Below are 20472 nucleotides of genomic sequence, written 5' to 3' on the forward strand. Positions count from 1 at the left end.
TGACTTCTTTAAGCTTTGTTATTATGATGGTTTGTTTCAGAAGCACAGTATTATTAGCATTTATTTATCATTTACAAACAATTTCTAATTTTTTTTTCCTTTAAAGATCTCAAAATATTGTAGAGCTTAAAATTTTTATCTCAGAAGGCAAAGTTTGCTCAGCTTGCATTCTTAATAAACCTGTGTTTAATTTAAGTAGCTTTATCACTATATAAGCACCTAAGTGTCCATTGCAAAAAGCTTTTTTTAGGTCACTGATTGATTTTACAGATAAGAAGTCATTAAAATTGTACCAGATTCTCAAATATATATTCACTTTCAGGTTACAGCTGCCTTTTTTGTTTTAAAGTGAAGTTAAGCACCAAAGATAAGAAACAATTCTGCTAATCTTTTGCAACAGATTAAGAATTAAGATGCTTTGTTGTGATGACAATATAGCACATCTATAGTTTTTGTCTGTTGGAGTCTTAAATGTAAATGTCGGCATTTGTTATGTGTGAATGTGATTGTTTTCCCAAAGAATTAATTTCTGCTTAGCATAATCAAGATTCTATATTCATCTGAAGGAATATTATAATTTTTTCTCTTCAAATATGATAATGTTTTAAATATTCTTCTGGCAGGCATTGTTTGAATATATCTTTCACCATGAAAATGACATTAAAAATGTAAGTAACTCATATGTTTCTTTTTCAGATTTTATTATGTATGATTCAGTTATTTCTGTCTGTATTCTGCTAAACTAAGGATCCAGGTAGAACATCACAAGTATGGAAGTGAAGCATTAATAGTTGTTTAAGAGGGAGAAATCCTTTCTTACAGGGGTGATAGTCAGGAATGATAATTAGCAAATACCAAGATTGGTATCTTTTTTGAGAAGCGAAACATTCTAATTCTTAAAAGTGGGTCCCTTGGTGATCAATATAACAAGGTCTCTGAATCTAATGAATTCATGTTAATGGAATTTATTGGAGCCTGAGTGGTAGCTGAACTGCCTTGAAAGTTCAGTGTCCTGAGGCTTCAGTATAAGTTACAAAAGACTGTCCATTAAAAGAGGAAGGTGAAAATACCTGACAAAACAGGTATTGTTGAACACCACTTGACATTTTTTACTCCTGAGATGCTTGCTTATGCATTTTGGGTGAATAAAAAGAAAATTTATTTGGTGAAACTACATAAAAATAAAATATTAATAGGATATTTTTTGGATACTTAATTGGATACTTCTTCTAGAAATGTAAATCTGTAATACTGAGGTGTTTTGTGATATCAAGAGAAAGATTATATTGTCCATGCGATTGTCTGTAACATTTATTCTTCAAATATTTTCCTAATTAAAGTTTCCCTTTTAACCTATACAAAATTTTTCTTCTGTGGTTCATATGTTACTGCACTGAATGGGAAAGATCAAGTTTGGGTACATATTGTTTAAGCTTTCAGAAGAAGATAACTGTTGCAGAAGTTTTTTGGCAGTTCACCCAGGGAAAGGATCTCTTTATGGAATTAATAAAGTGTCAGTATATTTCATTGCTACCTTAGATATGTGCACCCAGTTGAAATGGAATCAAAATGTTCCAGTTTTTTTGAAAGAAGTTTATGTCAATAATGCATAGTTGACTAAACAGTTATAGAACTTTCTGCAACACTACTAACTGGTGTGCCATTAGATCTGGAGTTAAACTCTCCAGTTAATCAATAACATACAAAAATATTTTGCTGTTGTTGACATAGTTCCTAATAATTTCCAAATGTACTGCTATATGAAGCTTTTTAATTTAGTATCAAATGATTAAAATTGTACACTGTCAATTTATTGCATAGCATTCTTTCAAGAGGATTGAATTGTAATGCACAGTTAATCCAAAATATCATTGAAACAGTAAGTGCAAGTGTCAGAAATGTCAGAGAGAAATGGAAATTAACATTTACATAATCCAATACTGAATATGAAGGAGGTACCTGGGTTTTAGCCCACTGGTAACTAAGAATTTATGTTTGTTGCTGAAAATCCAGTTCACTAAGAATAAAAGGGACACTTGATATGATGCTGCATGTGTCTATACTTTAACGACATGCAGCATCTGTAGGCTACACATACATTCATATAATGCAAGTAATTTTTTCAAGAACTCCAGAAAAAATTGGAAGATGTTTCTGCACTGTACTGCACGTATTTTGAAATCGTTGCTGAGAATCCCAAATCACTGTCTTGCAGGAAAAATTCTGTATATTCTTTTACCCACCTGAGCTGTTTGAATAAATACTTGCAAGCAAAGAGGTGTCAGTTTAATCACCACCATTACTGTGTAATGAAAGAGAGATCAGTGTTTGGTTAATGATTGCATCTTATTGGAAGAAACTATTGCTGGGAATTGAATTCCCACATCGCAGAATGAGGTGTCTTTATAATGTAATATATATCTCTGAAGTGATTTTTTTTAGCTGTTCAGTTTGCTTTCTCTCATTTGCTTTCACTGACTCTTTTCTTATGTGCTTTCTACACCATATGCAATATAACTCCATTCTCCAAACTGTTCTCTCTTCCTGTTGAACCTCATCTGCATTAGTTTTTCATAAAAAAAAAGAAACGCTTTAATGTCTGCTGAAATGTGGCTGCATCACTGTTTATTCACCTCTCCTAGCAATGGCATTTCACAAATTCAATATCTTACATCTCCCTGAAAATAATTTGGTCACTTAGGGTTCATCAGAGAAATAGCACATATGTTAACTTTTTAAAGTTTATCTGGCTCTTGCTTGATCACTTGTTAGAACATTCACTGACATCTCTCACATCTTTGTATTTCCTGCTGCTGTGTGATAATGGACTTTCTTAAAACCCAACACTTTTCTGCCTGAGATGAAAGCACTTGAAAGGCTTGGAACCCTGGGAAATTGACTTAAGTTTGAAAAGTCTTTACTTTGGGCTTTCTGCATGGATAGAATACTACTTCCTGCAGTTTTGAAAATAAAACACAAAGCAGTAGTGACAATATCCTTTCCTTGTCACTGTGCTGAACTGGAACAGTCTGTACTGTTCTCATTTGCATTATTATTTGAGAAATAAAGGCAGTTTTATTATTTATCTTCTGTTTAATATTCAGCCAGTATATAGAAAGAAAAAAAAAACGACTCAGCAATTTCAGTTGAGAAATGCCATTAATCAGTGTGCATTCAACTGGATAAATAGTGCGAGGAAATTGGTTCAAATTAAAACTAAATATATCTGTAATCTATCAATTATCAGAAACGTGGGGATGCAAGAACAGAGAAGCAGTGAGCTTTTCAGCACTTGAAAATATATTCAAAAGTCTTTTGTCTTATGTAATGAAAAATTAAACACTTGCCTGAAGAAAATACTATTTCTGTATGCATTATTGTTCTTGACTTGTTTCCTTTTGAACACATACACTTAATAACTGACTTTCTGTACTCCTTGAGCTATTTCTAAAAGCCATTTTATGGGCTAAATGCTGTAAGAGCAGGGCAGTTTCAAAGACTTGTCCAGAAATAGTTCAGCTGCTACTTTTTTCAGAAGACCATGACTTTGTATTTTGCCATTTTTCACAGGTGGGTAATGATGACAAAACACTTTGTCCTGAGGAAGCACAAAGATTGTACACTATATACTTGTGGCCAGAAGTCACAACCTCTCATTTCTCCTTAGTTCTTCTCAATACTTTGTATTTATACTCTCTGATAGAAATCTATTTAAAATGGAATTATGTTAGATCTACAAAATATAGAAGTCCAGACTACACTCACCAAAATAAATTGTGCTAGACTGACTATGGCTTATGTCATTTCCTCAGCTATTTTATATACTGTCTGGTGTTGATTTGTCTACAAATAACACTTAAGTCAATAATTGTTGCTGGGAAAATTACTGCCATTCAACAGCACATGAAAGAAGCAGCAGATGCTCACTATTGTTTCCATCTGTCTAATTTCTAGGTGCACACAATACTCTGTAGGAAATTAGTTTCAAACAACTGTACATTTACCACTTTAATTTTGTAATATAATAGTAAATTGCCACAAGCCTGGTAGATAATTTGGAAGTCTTAGTTATAATACAGTTTAGCTAAGGGAAGTAATGGTAAAAAAAAGAAACTCAGAATCATGCTAAATACAATTAAAGAATCTACACTAATTTTCATTCTTTAAAAAAACCCTTTTTTAAAAAAGAAACAAAAAATCCACCAAGTATCAGGGTTTTTAGACATTTTTATTTTCACAAACATAAGAACTGGGAGTAAATTAAATTTGTTCTGAAAAGGTTCTCAGGGTTAAGACTGTTGTTGAAATGGGCTCTGCATTCTTGAGCATGCTAAGTGCTCTAGACAGTAACAACTTCAGTTCATCAGTATGTCCAGATGATGAGTTATATCCTAAAGTTTATTAAAACTTTCAGGACAAGCAGTGTAGGTTTTGAACTGATATACATATTGCAATCAAAAATCCTTAAAAGGACATATCAGTGTCTGCCAATTCCAAATCCATCCTGTTTTTCCCTTTCAGATATTAATATGACTGCACCAATGTTCAGCAACACACAGGAGTGCAGGACAGGCATATCACTACTGCTCTTACAGACTGATTTTAAATTAATATGTTGTGCAGATTGAACATTGATTTGTGTCAAACTGTACAATTAAAATCTCAAACTTTGCAGCAAACTGAAATTTAAATATGCTAGCAGTTCGTATTGACATGGCAAGTTGAAAGGTTTTACTTTTAAAAGACTATTTTAGTCCATTTACTAATATTTCAAGGGCCACATTGTCAAAAGATTTTTTTTTTTGTAATACCAGCAAAAGATTTTTAACTATTAGTATGCACAAAGCCTTCTCAGGGAAACACTTCTAAGAAGTATTTGTAACTTTGGTAGGATTTTTTGACTGAAGTTATTGTAATCACTTGTAAAGTATGAGAAACAGGATCTTCCTATTCCTTTCCTTTTTCATTAATTGGAAAATATAAAAACAGGATTAAATTTTGAAAGCTAACTTCAAAATGAAGTAATGCTGTGTTTCTTGATGCTAGTAAAAGACCCCAGGAAGAGTTCAGGATCTGCACTGACAAATTAGCTGCTGATGTTACTGTCTACTAAGCCTGAAGCAGTCTTAATTCCCATTTTCCAATAAGAGCCAAAATTGTTAGCCTTGCATAAAATAGTTATCAGAAGCAATTAGGGTACCAGAAAGAAACCTGAATGTGTAGCTGCAGAAGGGATCATTCTCTGAAACTCAGTCCTCCTTCTTGAGCCCTTGCCATCAGAGAGCTCTGAGGAAAGCTCTTTGGAGCATGGTATTGGCAGTATGATCCTTGCCCCTCTGAAGTGGCTGCATTAGAAGCAGGTGTGGTATTTGACGGTCACCCACGTTGTTTTTTACATCTGTAAATGCAACTGAAGTAACTGATGTTTTAACATCAATTACTTTTGCAGATTTTCCAGTACTGGAACAAAGTTGCTTATGTACCCTCCCATGAAAGGAAGAATCTGTCCAGAAGGGTATCCGGCCCATTTCTGTCTTGATGCAATCTTATTCCCCATTATAGTTGTAGCGTCCAAAGGCCCTGCTGGGCAGTTTGCAAAGACATTGAGAAACAAAGGGCAACCAAGAAAAGAGCTGCCATCTAAGGCCTTTAAGGATTCCACCCAACTTGAAGAAACGATGAATTCAGAGTTGTAGTTTTACCTGAGTTTTCTCTCAGAGGCAGGGAATGATGACAGCTGTCTCTTTATCTTAGAGACAGCACTGATGCAACTACTTATCTTAAATTGCTACAGAAAACAAATTATTCTTTCATTCTCACAAAGCCAAAGGAGAGCAGCTTGTCTAAATTGTCATATCTCCACTGGCTTTTCTTCATTATGTCAGAACTAAACCCATTGACTGCTTGCAGACTCATTTTGCTAGCAGAAAGAACAGAAACCCAGCATAGGCATAGATGTCACTAAATTGGGCTCTTACAGCATTTCAATATTCAGATTAATTTTGCCTGGAATTATTAGTTTATCTGCTACTGAGTGACTGGTGCACAGAACTTTTACATGTTGTGGTCTGCAAAATGTTTACATAAAAAAGCAGGCAAGAAAAGTTGGTTCTTTGTTATAAAAACTCTGTGCTAAAATTTTTACCTTACTTCTGATGATATCCTGAAAATATAACAAACATAGCATGGCTTTGATATGTTCTGAGATAAAATGAAATTAAAAAAAAAAAAGCAACATAAGCGTTTCTATGGTAGGTTGTGGTACAGAAAAGACATATATTTGTTTTACCAGAGGTGTTGAAATTACAGCTTAAAAAGGAAAGGCCACAGATTCTGGCTGTGGTGACTGATCAGAGAACACTGATTAGCTTACCTGATTTTCCAGTATACCAGACAAAAGAGAATTTAGACCTCCACCATCTTCAACAGATATCTGTTTCTTATAATATTTCTCTTTTTTTCCTGTAATAAAATAATTGTTTACATTATAGACTTTTTAAAGGAAGAAATATTTCTTATTGTACATGTTTGAGAGTTTCCAGAACTGATGGCAACATGATATTAGCAATGACATGAAAATTTCTGCGGTATTTCAAACTCATTTATTTCTTCTTTTATTTCTTTACTTTATCTTTACTTGGTTTTAACAACTTTTATTGAAAAAGAATGGGAAGCTCGGAAAACGTGTTGGTGCTTAAACAAATAGTGTATTCTGAAGTGGCACTGCAGGAGTCTGATCAAATTAATTTTCTGTTTTCTCTTTGATTTAGAAGAAACTGTTTGGATTGCTTATTTTTATAGGGACAAATAATGCTTTCAGCTGTTTTTAGCACTGAACTGTAAAAGTAATAAACAAAAAGCAGTGGCTCCACCTCATGTTAACTGGACTTTTGCTCAACATTTTCTCTTTGCAAATATCTTTACTGTGTTTTCTTTGTGTAAACATTAATTTTAAGATGATGGGTTTATTTTGGAAGGCTCTAGATTTGGCAGCTCTTGCCACTGAGTACGCACAGTTCAAGGACTGGTGGTGGAAGGTCCAAATTGGAAAGTGCTACTATAGGTAAGCCATTGTTCATTTCTTTTTGGTGAGTGATTGTGAGTGCAGAACCTGTACTGCTGAGTGTGTTGGGCAATGCTGAACACTGAGAAATAGCTCAGAAAGTGTTTTGTTGGAGAGTGCTGTGCTTACACTTAAATCTCCTTTAATGTACAAGGAGACCACTGCTTGAGATAAAGGCATCCATAGTGAGTAATTGAATTAGTTGCCATTTTGCCTTTGTTAATGGATTTTAAAGTAATTATTTGAAAAGTTGGTCAATAAATGCAAAGAACTATTGTGAAAACAGACCACATAAAATAAATATTACAGTATTAGTTTGAGAAATAATCTGTCAATGAGGGCTTCAGATTGATGAAAAAATGCAGAATAAAATATTCATGTTAGACACTTTCTACCAGAATTACATTGCCCAAGAAGTACCAGTTATAAATATGCGGAGGCCTAAGGCTGGCACCTCATACACAAGCATCAAATCAGAGTAGGATAATGAGAAATATTAGCAATTCTTAAAACAACTACCCACCCTTTCCTTCTTCCTGGGCTCAATTCCACCCCGTTTTCTCTACCTCCTCCCATCCCAGCAACACAAGGGGACAGGGGAATGGAGGTTGCAGTCAGTTTGTCTCTGCTGCTTCCCTCAGGGGAAGGACTCCTCACAGTCTTCCCTTCTCCAGCATGAGTCCTCCCCAGGGTCACAAGTCCTGCTAGTAGACCTCCAGTGTGGGCTCATCTCTCCACGGGGCCACAGGTCTTGCCAGGAGTATGTTCCAGCATGGACATCGCATGGGGTCACAGCTCCCTTTGGGCATCCATCTGCTCCAGCATGGGTTCCTTCACAGGCTGCAGGTGGATCTCTGTGTCCTCTTAGTCCTCCATGGGCTGCAGGGCAGGGGCACAGCTGCCTCACCATGGTCTTCACCAAGGGCTGCAGAGGAACTTCTGGAGCACCTCCTCCTGCTCCTTCTGCACTGACCTTGGTGTCTGAAGAGCTCTTCCCACAGATTCTTACACCTCTCTCTGCCTGCCCTTGTACTGTTTTTTCCTCCTTCTTATGTGTATTCTCCCTGCATGTTACATTACTCCTATGCTGATTATGGAGGCACCACCACTGTCATGGGTGGGCTCAGCCTTGGCCAGCCGTGATTCCATCTTGGACCCCTCTGGTATTGGCTCTGTTGCACATCAGAGACATGTCAGCTTCTCGTAGAAGCCATTCCTGAATCCCCCAGCTAGCAAAACCTTCTCATACAAACCCAATACATGAGCTTAGAGATCAGACATCACTTTCAGGATTTTTGTGAATTGCGTTATAGAGACTAATGCATCCAAGCAGGTACATGGACTTCCAGGATCCCAAACTACCTTATGTCCCCATTGGCTGTGCTTCTTTGTTTTAGTTGGCTTGTTCTGTTTGTGTTTTGTGTTTCTTCAGCAAGTATGTGCTCTTTGGCTGAAGGAAATAAAAAGCAATTTATATATATGAGAAAGTGTACCATTTTCTGTTGTTGAAATTGCACAGTCCTCTTAATTTGTAGTTAAGTAGCTTTTATAGATTAGTGCAAAACATTTGACTGTAATATGCAAGTTAAATATAAAATAATATAAATATACAATATATAATATAATATAAAAAATAAATGCTTTTGAGATGAAATAGACACCTGTGATGTTCATTCACAGTGGAGATTATCTGTGTGATCTTTGCCATGGGTGAGGAGATTCTGGTCTGAAACAGTCTGGGTACAGTTGAGACATTAACTGCTCATTTTCTACTGTCTGTTTTAAGAGCAGGAGGAATTCCTGTGAATATGAGTACGTCATTATTCACCATTCAGCCATTCCAGAAGGCTGCATGTATAAGAGGGGGCCAAATTTCACGGATTTGTCTTTTTTATAGTTTTGAATGGTTGTTTTATTATCTTTAAATAACGACATGTTTTTTGTTAACGTGCACACAAATATGTGGTCATAAAGTGTGCTTTTAGGCAGTTTATGTTTGGTTTAGCTTGAACTGCTTCATTATTTAATAAGCTTATAAGAAATCTTTAAAAAAAACCAGTAAACAAGTACCTTCTATATGTATCTGTTGTCTCTTTAGGTTGGGATTATATCGTGAAGCTGAAAAGCAATTTAAGTCAGCTCTTAAACAGCAGGACATGGTTGATACCATCTTGTACTTGGCAAAAGTAAGTCATAGATACATCATTGTGTTAAAAGTGTGTGGTCTCCATGCCTGAGGCAATACATGCTAACAGTTGCAGTGGAAGTCGATAGTTTACAAAATTATTTTAGAGCTCCCAGATTTCACAAACAAGATTTAAAAAAATGTTCTATGTTACTGGATCCTTTGTTCTAAATTCCAATGAGGATTATGTAGCTAAAACAATTATTGGAGTTCCAGTATGAAAAACAGTGTGGCTATATATGGTCTCCTAGGAAACAAATGCAATAAATCTGTAAATAAAGAGCAAAGCTCAAAATCCTAGTTTCACAAGCAAAATCAAAACAAAGTGAGTTTAAAGGAAGCAATCAGAGACCTTGAAACAGGGAATGTTCTGTCAGAATAAAGGCATTAAAAGCTTTAAAAGAACAAGTGGCACAGCTGAGTCTCAGAACTATTTGTTTACCAGGATACACATTTGATTCTAAATGTTTTCTAAGACATTCAAGAAAAAGTGGCCTGTGAGAAACTAAAACTGCATTTTTCTTCCGTGTGTCCTAGAAGGAGATGAAACCAGTTGCTCTTTATCAGTTCCCCTTAAGCTGGTTGCCACAGGCCTGTCCAAAAGTCATCACTGCTAGTGGATGATTCAGATATTCACATGTGCTTTACATTTCCTGAGCAATTTATGTTTTGTATTTAAATGATCATCATTGCTATCTAGAGACATGTCTTCAGTACTGTGTTTGAAGTTCATTGAAGCTTGTTAGTTTTCCTGTCTCTATCACAAGTCATTCTACAAAATACATAGGATCACAAAATAGTTTGGGTTGGAAGGGATGCCAAAGATCACCCAGTTCCAATCCCCTTCCCCTCCTCTCCCGTGGACAGGGACACCTTCCACTAGACCAGGTTGCTCAGAGCGCCATCCAACCTGGCCTTGAACACAGTCACGGATGGGGCATCCACAGCTGCTCTGGGCAACCTGTTCCAATGCCTCACTGCCCTCATAGTGAAGAATGTCTTCTTAGTAGCTAATATAAACATACCATCTTTCAGGTCAAAGCCATTCCCCTTGTCCTGTCACTACATGTCCCTGTAAAAAGTCCCTCTTCAGCTTTCTTGTAGGGTCCTGTCAAGTACTGGAAGGCTGCAATTGGTGACCTCATATCCTTCTGTTCTCCAGGCTGACTGAACTCTCTCAGCCTTTCCTCCCAGGAGAGGTGTTGCATCCCTCTAATCATCTTGCTGGCCCTTCTCTGGACTCGCTCCATGAACTACACAGAATTATTTAATTGGCAGAGTAATTGGGTTAACAAACAGTGAGTCATTACAGGGGATTTGCATCCCCCTACATCAGTACTAGCTCAGGCAGGAGCTGCATTTGAACTTCCACCTCCCACTCTATAGACCAGCTTGCTCAAGTATAAAACATTGCACAGCATAATTTAGTGTCAGTGGACAGGCAATAGAGTAAGGCACAGAGATATTGCTCATTTTAACAGAACTGAAAAATTCAGGCTTGAGTTAAGCAGCCATTAAAAAATAATAGGATTGCATAAAGTTCTATGGAAATATACTGATACTACAGTGCTAGTTAGTTTTGTTTATATTCATTATTGCAACAACTATCTGGGTTTTTAATAATATTTTCTTGAAAATTATCTCTCCCTTGAAATGTAGTTTGCAAAAATATAAAAGACCAAAAGAAGAAAAAAAAAAGTAAGAATCTTTAAAGCAGTCAAGACCTGCTGTGAAGTTACAAAGTATTTAATGACCTAGAAGAGCTAGAAATGGAATATTTTGACAAGAGATATGTGAGAGACCAAAAAGAGAATGGAGCTATTGTGCTTTTAATATATAGACCATGATTAGCTGTAGTACTTTTAAAGAGCAGGTCTCCCCAAAGCAACTGTGAGTAGATGGAAATTGCCCCACCTATTTTTTAATTGCTTTTGCCATTTATCTAGAGAGCAGCTCTACTGTCTACAGAGATGTTGGATAGTGTGATATCACACTGAATATGGGAATTACATAGTAGATTACTGTGGCTATGTGGTTTTAGCATCTAAAGTGAGTGCATCTTTGGAGTCAGCCTCTAGATAGAGCAGATTTAAGTCATTAATGCTCAGAAAACATCCTTCATAAACAAAGATAAAAATATTAAAAAGGGGCAGATCTAAGGGAGTTTCACAATGTCCTTTTTTTTAAATTGGATGCATCATTCATGGTTAATGATGTAATTAGTGCAGTTCTAATCTACTTAATACCATGCCCTCCAAAACCATTGCTGTTTTATAGATTTTCAGAGGACGACGTTGTTTTCTAACTTCATACAGGAAACGTGAGTGACATTACCAGAACAAGTGTAAAAAATGCCTGTATTTTAACATTTTACCAATGACCAACATGGAATGGCAGTCCCTTTCTTGGAAGACACTCACTGTTGTCAGCTCTGATAATTAAGAATGTAATTGAGTAGTCATAGGAAAGAATTCTTTGCAAGTGTCTACAGTGGTATATATCTATGGGATTGCAAAAAAACAATGTACAGTTGTGATTGCTGGCAGTCAGAAGTCCATGAAGTTTAAGGGCAAAAGCAGACATGATTGGAGGTTTCTCAGGTGTTCAGCTAACACTGACATGTGTTTTATGTTTCATCACAAAAATGTTGTATCAGGACAGCAGTCACAGATTCTTTCTCTTCTTTAGTGGTACCAAATATTAGCACTGATTAATATAGTGTTTCTTCAACAAAATCATTTTCCAGTCAGTGGGAGATAGGGAAATCATTCTAGCCATCTAGTTTCCCAAAGCACGAGTGCGGGGCTTTTCCCTTTGCTGTGGCTGTGTTTACCATACCTCACAGCAGGAGGGCTTTACAGCTGTACTCTCAGACTGCTGCTGAGGGGGTCCCTGTCAACACTGGACATATTGAATGTCCAGTTCTCACATAGTTATTATCACATTGCACATTTTCATAATAACACAGAAGCCAAACTCACGGAGGCAAAACTGCCCTCTTTCCATAAGACTTTATTGTTTGTGACAGAGGAGGTTGGTTGAGCAGTAAGGAAACTTGAAAGTGTCACTGCTCTGTGTAGTGCAGTCTTATTCAAATAAGTAAAACATTTTGATATTCCAGCATTATCAACCTGAAGATCCTGTTCTTTCAAGCCTAAACACAAGTTTTTGAAAATATATTAAACAGGGTGATTTTTTTTTAAATTCAAGGTGATGCCTTCACCTCAGTGTCAAACTATATTATGTGTGATAATAAATAACAAGATGTTTTAAATTAGTAATATTCAAATAAATCATGTATACATAAATTTAATTATTTTAAGTAGTGTATTTTATCTTCATTACACAGATTTGTTCAGTATTCACTCCATTATTTTCCCAGTATTATTCATCATCTCAACTAATGGTTTCCTGTATAAATGGAGGTGTCATCCCTTTTATTTATCTCCCTTGTTAAACAGCAGAACATGTATAAAAGTCAGACAGTTGACATCTATATACACTTTTTATTTGCTTAGGTGTATTTGCGCTTGGATCAGCCTGTAACAGCTTTGAACCTTTTCAAGCAAGGGTTAGAGCGATTTCCTGGAGAAGTGACTCTTATTTGTGGAATTGCCAGAATCTATGAGGTATGCACCCACTCTGCAATCCCTATAGGGACCAAATGTATCTGCTTGAGCAAGAAAAGAGGCAATAGTGAATATAACTAAGGTCATCAAAACCCAACTGTGCTGATTTTCAGTGTCACTAATGCAAAACAGGTAACTTTCCACAAAGGTAACAAGGTAATGACAGGGAAGCCCTGCAGGCGTATTTGTTTCAGCAATTAATCATACCAGTGAGATCCCATTTGCCGTTGGCATGCAGAAGCAAGTCCATATTAAGTCAAGTTGTCCAGATGTTGTCCTTGCTAGTTTATATGTATTTCATCATACTAAAACTGCTCAAGTCACCAACCAGCAAACTTAAACAGCAAAATAATTTATTTGTCTGTGTTGTTTTTATTAGCACTATGTGTTGTCATTGGTCTCTTAATGCTCTGAGAGCAGTTAGAATGTGAATGTTTCTTAGTTAGGAAGTAAATGTTGTATTGAATAGGATTAAAGTAGTTTCACCTTAGCATGGTAACCATGTATTTTGTATTTTAAAATTGTGTATTTTCATGTCAAATGGTGGATTTCATACTGTTTTTGCACTGAAAGTTGGTAAAGTGCTATTCCAGAACAAATGTTAAAAACAAAGTAATGAATTTTTTTTTTTGTGTGTCTATATTCATGCTTGGCATTCTATCCTGTTCTCATCATTCTCATCTAACCCCTAAGCCTTAATCCATTTTCATATTAAATCCTTTTTGCCCTTCAGCAAGAAAAAAACAGCTGCATAATTTTTGGAGACTCTTCTTTCTGAATTGTTGAATAGTTTTTAATATAGATGTTATTTTGCAGAACCATACATAACATTGCATAACCCTGTAAGGAATTATTAAAGAGCAGAATATATTTGACAGGATCTAGTTTTGCACTGACACTTGAATGAAGGATTATAGCTTCATTAGCAAAGATTTGTACTGCAGCATAGGGCTGCTTTCATTATATAGCCTCACAAGTGGAATATATGTATCAGACATCTTAATCAGAGCTTTTCTTCTCAGTCACTAACTTTTGACAGTACAAAGAGTTATAGAGAGTTTTTGGTTTAAAAAAAACTACATAATTTTTAAAGGGACTGCTTTATTGCTATTTCCTTGAATCACAATAAATCTTTTTTTTTTTTTTTTGTAGCTAAATACACTGCTGAGGTTATATAAAGGCTTATTCTTTAGTTATGTTGGGAGCAGATTGTATCTACAGCACACAGGTAGAAAAATATTCCTATATAAACACAGAAACAAGTTTGATCTTCTAATTTCTTTTTTTTCTTGTAGGGGACAGGTTCTCAGGGCCTTGCACCCCTCAGAAACAGTGCACTGTCATTTAGAGCAATGAGTTTACCCTAAATCGTCTTCCAAGTAGCACACATCCAAGCATATATTCATATACAATACAGTTCTCTTAACTGTCGTACCCTAGGTAGTACAAGTTTTGGTAAATTCACAATTCCTGTTTTCACAGGTTTTCATATGTAATTATACTCTCGTTTGTGTTCAGAGAAATTAGTGACTTGATTTAAAAACCACTGAAAATAGTTGAGACGTTGTCTGAGGAAGTCAGTCCATTCTGTGTTACCATGCTGGAACTGACTGCACAGTTCTGGGTGTCACCAGACAATGTGTAAGAAGGGTCAAATGTCTATTGCATGTGGTGCTGCTCCAGCATGGGTCCCCCAGGTCACAAGGGTCACAAGTCCTGTCAGTGAACCTGATCCAGTGTGGGCTACTCTCCTCATGGGGCCACAGGTCCTGTCAGGAGCCTGCTCCAGCACAGATTTGCCACAGGGTCACAGCCCTCAGCAGTGTTATCTGCTCCAGCATGGGACTTCTCCACAGGCTGCAGGTGGATCTCTGCTCCCCTGTTGACCTCCATAGGATTCAGAGGCACAGCTGCCTCACCATGGTCTTCACCACAGGCTTCACAGGAATCTCAGCTCTGGTGCCTGGAGCAGCTCCTGCCCCTCTTTCTGCACTGACTTTGGCGTCTGCAGAGTTGTTCCTCTCATGTTTTCTCACTCCTTTCTTCCTGGCCACAGTTATATCTGTACAAAAACTTGTTTTTCCTTTTTAAATATGTTATATGTTATCACAGAGATGTAACTACCCTTCTCTGATGAGCTCAGCCTTGAGGCCAGCAGTGGGTTCATTCCAGAACCAGCTGGCATTGGCTCTATGGGATGTGGAGGAAGCTCTGGAAGCTTCTCACAGAAGCCACCTCTGTAGTCCCCCTTCAACTTCCAAGCTCAATACAACAGGCTGTCTCTTTTTCTAAAATATGAAAACCAAATAAATTTCTTGTTGTAGCTGTGGCACAGAGTTAATTTCAGGTAAAGATATTACTAATAAATCAATATGCATTCCTCTCATGGATATGTGTGTTGCTTATGAAGATGCCAGACAGTGGTGTTGAATGGTACAATCAGAGAACTTTAAGAGTATATATAATTAATCTCAGTTGGGTACTCTACAGGGCATAGATAAGGCACCCTGTAGATTAACATTTTCATGAGTTCCACATTAAAAATGGGTGATAAACAGTAGAAGTAATTGGAATTTTTGTCGAATTGTATAGGAAATGAACAATATCTCCTCGGCTGCAGAGTACTATAAGGACGTGTTAAAACAAGACAGTACTCACGTGGAAGCCATTGCATGCATTGGCAGTAACCATTTTTATTCAGACCAACCTGAGATAGCTCTGCGGTTTTACAGGTATCTGTACTTAGGGAGAGGGAGGGAGGGAGGGGAAACAGAATATGTGAGAAGGTAATATAAAGGGTTGATCTTTTTAATGCAGGAAAAAAATTAATTAGCAGATTGGCACAAGAGTATGAATGAACATTTGGACAAATATTACCATAAAATCAGTTTACCAATTTCTGTATCTTTTTATACAGTGATAAGTACATCACTACATACTTGTAATCATTAGATGAGGAGTATGTAGAAGTATCAACATAGATTATCATTCAACCAATAAACAAGGAAAGTTCTTTCACAGCATGAGGCAGTTTGAGAACAGTGGATCTTACCCTCAACTTCAATTGCATACAGAAGGCACAAGGACTTCCTCTGTAACCCTTACTCCACCTGAAGTGACCAGGTGTTGTGACCACAAAATCCCTGACTTGGAATGCAGGCTGGGCTTCCTGTGTGTTTTACTGAAAGCAATGAAAAGATAGTGTTAACATTGCTGCTTGATTTTTATTCCAATACAGTCAGAGTGCAGAGGAGCCTGACGTTCCCTCCCTAAGAGCAAATTAAGCCAGCAAGAGCACTATCATTACATTTCTGTTGGACTTGAGATCTTTTATGCTTTAAGTTCAGAAACTCGCTTTTTCAGCAGCGCTCTTTTTCCCTGGCCCTCATAGCATTTCTGTTTATTCCTATAAATATGAATAAACAGAATTTTTATAATACATCTCTGTTTTATAAGACACACTAAACAATATCAATGTGAATCAAAAGCTGAGTTATGCTTGATGGGTAAGATTAATATACATTCACCTCTAAATATACTATTACTAATTAGAGCAGTACTGAAGGATGGGAATCAAGCAAAAAATTGAAGTCTTAAGAATTGTATAAAATAACTGCAGCAAAGTACAGCTTGATTGATGTTGAGGGATTGGAAAGAGGAAACAGAAAGTCTGCAACATCTCTGTCTTCCAGTAAAGTCAGATCATGTCACCCAGTCAAGAAGACAAAAGTTACTATTTTATGCAGACTTTTGCGCAGTTGTGATTCTAATAAAAAATGCCTTGCACTGTCCTTCATGAAACTAACAAGTGTAAGACTGTAACACTTGGTTTTTATACCCTCTCAGAATAGGGAGAAAGGAGGAGATAATTTTGTCTTTTAGAGTAGAACTCCTACTTGAAATTAATTTAAAAAAAATAAATGTTTTCTTTCAATCTAGGCGGCTCCTGCAGATGGGTGTTTATAACTGCCAGCTCTTTAACAATCTGGGCCTCTGTTGCTTCTATGCCCAGCAATATGATATGACACTATCTTCATTTGAAAGGGCACTGTTTCTGGCTGAAAATGAGGAGGAGACAGCAGATGTGTGGTACAACTTGGGACATGTGGCTGTGGTATGAAAAAATATTAACCATCTTTCTGAATAAGTAAAACTTATTAAAAATGTAAAAAAATTACTAGGAAGGAGTAATTTCCCTTCTTGAAAATATGAAACCTGATAGTGTACAGGATAAAGTCCAGTACAGATGGAATGTTTATTTTCACTTCAGTGGGGAAGAAGCAGCAAGAGAAAAAACTCTGTACTGTACAGAATGTGGTTTTCTCCTGCTAAAAGATGCTCACTCCCCACTGTCTTTAACCTTCCCATCTTACTAAAAAATTGCAACGTATACCAGCCCTTGAAGGCCTTGGCTGCAAAACAAGCTAATCTGACAAAAAAAAAAAGGAATTCAAGATATTTTTCTAGGAACTGTTATTTGTTTTACATGGAGAATTAGACTCACTCTCTTGTCATAAAAATACACATTCAGCACCAAGTAGCCAATACTAAGGCACTAAGTAGGTCATAGTTGAGAAGATATTTTCCTCTGTCTTAAAGGCAGCTATAGAAATATTGTGTATTTGTGTGATAAACTTTGTTAAATTTCTACACAAATTTTCTTACAGTCTTGCCCATTTTTGCAGATGTTCTGCAAGAAGTTGTGTTGGATTTCTCTTTAGCTACATGCCCAGAATAAGTTTGCTGAATGAAGTTTTTGACATGAGTTTTCTAACATGAGTTGTCTTCAATTGCTGGTAATGATTTGAGTCAGACACACAACTGTGTCTTGTACTGCAGCTAGGATAAACAAGATAATTTATGCTGCCTTAAAGATTGAAATTTGAACTGATGTGCCTGTATTTTTCAGCATTTGTCACTTTTGATGTTTAACCTGATGCTGTGTCAGTGTCAGTCTTAACACTACAGTAGTATTAGTCAGCTGCTCCATCTGCGGAGTGAATCTTCCTTAACGTAAATACGTGTAGAGACAGAGAAGCAAGATGACTTCCTCTCTGGAGACATCTCAGTTTATCTTACCCTGCTAAGACAGTAGCAGATAGCATAGTCTTTAGATGCCACTTTAATAATCCAAAAGTTAAAAAAGCGAATATCACTTAAGCATGGAAGTTTCTGCTGGAGAGAAATGATTCTATCTAGAGAAAGAATAAGGAAAAAATAAGAGGATCTGGGAAGAAAGCACATGTTTCTGATCAGCATGTTTTTGTTGTAATTTGCATGCCATTATGGGTGAAAAGATACTCCAAAAACCAAAACAGATGCATGTAGTTTCCAATCTTTTCACAAATGAAAATACAGTTTTTCTTTTAGGGCATAGGGGACCTCAATCTGGCTTACCAGTGTTTCAAGCTGACCTTAGTCAACAATAACGACTACGCAGAAGCTTACAACAACTTGGCTGTGCTGGAAATGAGAAAAGGTCACACTGAACAGGTCAGTGCTGAATCCCAGCCTAAGGAGAATGCTTCATTTAGGCATTTTTATTTAACAAACATGTCATTTCTCTGAGGTGGAGGCATCATATGAATGTCTAACTTACTGTTACAGGCAGAAACCATGGATGACTATTATACATGTTTCAGTGTATTGTCATGCCATCTCACATTAAACTGCTTATTTTTTGGCATATCCAAATGAATCATCAAAGACAAGCAAGGTTTCCAATAACTTTGCAGTTGTTGAGATTTTTTTTTAATTGATACCCAAAGCAAACGCCAATGCTTTGAAATCTTCACTTAAAAGACCACTTTGACCGTATATTCAGTTTATAAGTGTAGATAACATACTTTTTTTGGGTGGCAGAAAAGAGTAATGAGATTATTTCTTGAAAGTTGGGGCTTTTTAGCAAGGAGATCACATTAGAATTTTGTCAGAAAGCAACAGGTTCTTGATAAACACTTTTGCATCAATAAGCTTGGTGGTTCATCTTACCTAATGTGAGTATACTGAGTGTATTGTGCTTAGATATATAATTGACATGCATGGTGGAATAAATGTAACCATTTTTATACACATACAGGGAAAATGAATATGTGTTTTTTGGGCAGTTTTGGACAGAACTACTATGGGCTTGTTTTATACCTCATGAGAACAAGCTAATTTGATGGATTCATATATACATCATAGAGCTAAAATAAATTATAAATACCTTTTTTAAGAGGAGATTGTCTTAGACCGAAGTTAAGTTTATTCAGATAACCTAGCAATTACCATGGAAACACTGAAATGAACCTAGAACTGGATCCAGTGGCAGATAAACTTTGGATTTAGTTTCAGTTTCATAATCAGTAAATTTTTAGACATTTGATTCCCTAGTGGAGCATACCCTTAATTGTGGAAGTTGTGGTTGCTCATAACTAGCACTGCAGAGTCTTTCCATTAGAACAGCTTCCTACCTACTTTAGTTTTTAGCTTAAGATTTTCAGTTTTCTTCTTGTATCACATGTATAATTAAAAATTGGGATAATTTTGGCAATAGAAATATGCACAGAAGAATAAAAAGGGGATGATATTTTGCTTATCTTGGATTTTATTTCACAATGATCTTTCATAAGAACTGTTGCATGTACTCAGATTTTTTAGATGTAGGAAGTTTTAACAAGTTGTAGCTCAGTCTTGCCACAGTTTATAGTTACTTACACAGTTTATAGTATAGAAACTTTTATTTTTAAAGGTTTTGGAATTTTCCCCATTAAGTTCTGCATTTTTTTAGTAAAGTCTTTCACAAGTGGACCTTAATTCTGCATTGGATTTACAGCATGAAGCTATACACTCTGATACGTAGTTTGTTTTACCTTTTTATGCCTCTATTTTGCTAGTGAGAAAAAAAAAAAAACTTTATTTTATTTAAATGTTTGAGTGTGAAAGCTGTCATTTATATGATAAAATTTATGGTTTCAGGGATGCTTAAGACAGAGCTGTCAGAGACAACAGATAAATACAGTGGTGTATTCTTTAAATACTTTGAGTTTTATTTAATTTACATGATGTATTGTCCTCAGGGTTTAAAATTGAATTGCCTAATTTAGTATGTCCCAATAATTTTTTTTTCTGACTCAACCAAAAGTCTTTATTCATTTCAATGTTATTTGACTCTGTTATGCCTACACTATTGATGTAACCTTTTTGAAAATGGCTTTCTTAGTAATGACTTAGTAAACATAGGATGATTTCTTTTAAGGATTATGAATATTGCATTAGATTCTTGTTACTCTCCCTCCCAGATGTCGCTATATTATTTTTTTCATTTCTCTGTATAGGCAAGAGCTTTGCTGCAGACTGCTTCGTCTTTAGCACCTCACATGTATGAGCCCCATTTCAATGTTGCCATTCTCTCAGAGAAGGTAATGCATTATCCTCTTCTTGTAATCTAAAAATTGAGCCTTGGTGAGGCAGCTGGTTTTTTATTGTTATTACTAAGAATTCCAGATAGATAGGACAAAAGAATACAGAGTGCATAAACTCAAAGAAAATGCTAAATTACATTTTAATTTTAATACCTAGAAGTATGTCAAAGTAGCCATTCCAAAGTTTGC

General features: G+C 36.2%; 1 protein-coding gene across 1 annotated transcript in view; it reads left to right on the forward strand.

Annotated features, from left to right (window-relative positions):
• Positions 1 to 20472, forward strand: part of TTC8 (tetratricopeptide repeat domain 8) — a 40783-nt gene that overhangs the window by 18292 nt on the left and 2019 nt on the right. The window contains exons 7-14 of the mRNA XM_030950238.1: positions 624 to 668; positions 6978 to 7063; positions 9162 to 9249; positions 12767 to 12877; positions 15470 to 15609; positions 16817 to 16991; positions 18248 to 18370; positions 20197 to 20280. Of these exons, the coding sequence (XP_030806098.1) occupies positions 624 to 668; positions 6978 to 7063; positions 9162 to 9249; positions 12767 to 12877; positions 15470 to 15609; positions 16817 to 16991; positions 18248 to 18370; positions 20197 to 20280 (852 nt within the window). The remainder of the gene's footprint in view (positions 1 to 623; positions 669 to 6977; positions 7064 to 9161; positions 9250 to 12766; positions 12878 to 15469; positions 15610 to 16816; positions 16992 to 18247; positions 18371 to 20196; positions 20281 to 20472) is intronic.

This window comes from Camarhynchus parvulus, chromosome 5 (genome assembly GCF_901933205.1).
Source record: "Camarhynchus parvulus chromosome 5, STF_HiC, whole genome shotgun sequence".
In the NCBI taxonomy this organism is placed as follows: Eukaryota; Metazoa; Chordata; class Aves; order Passeriformes; family Thraupidae; genus Camarhynchus; species Camarhynchus parvulus.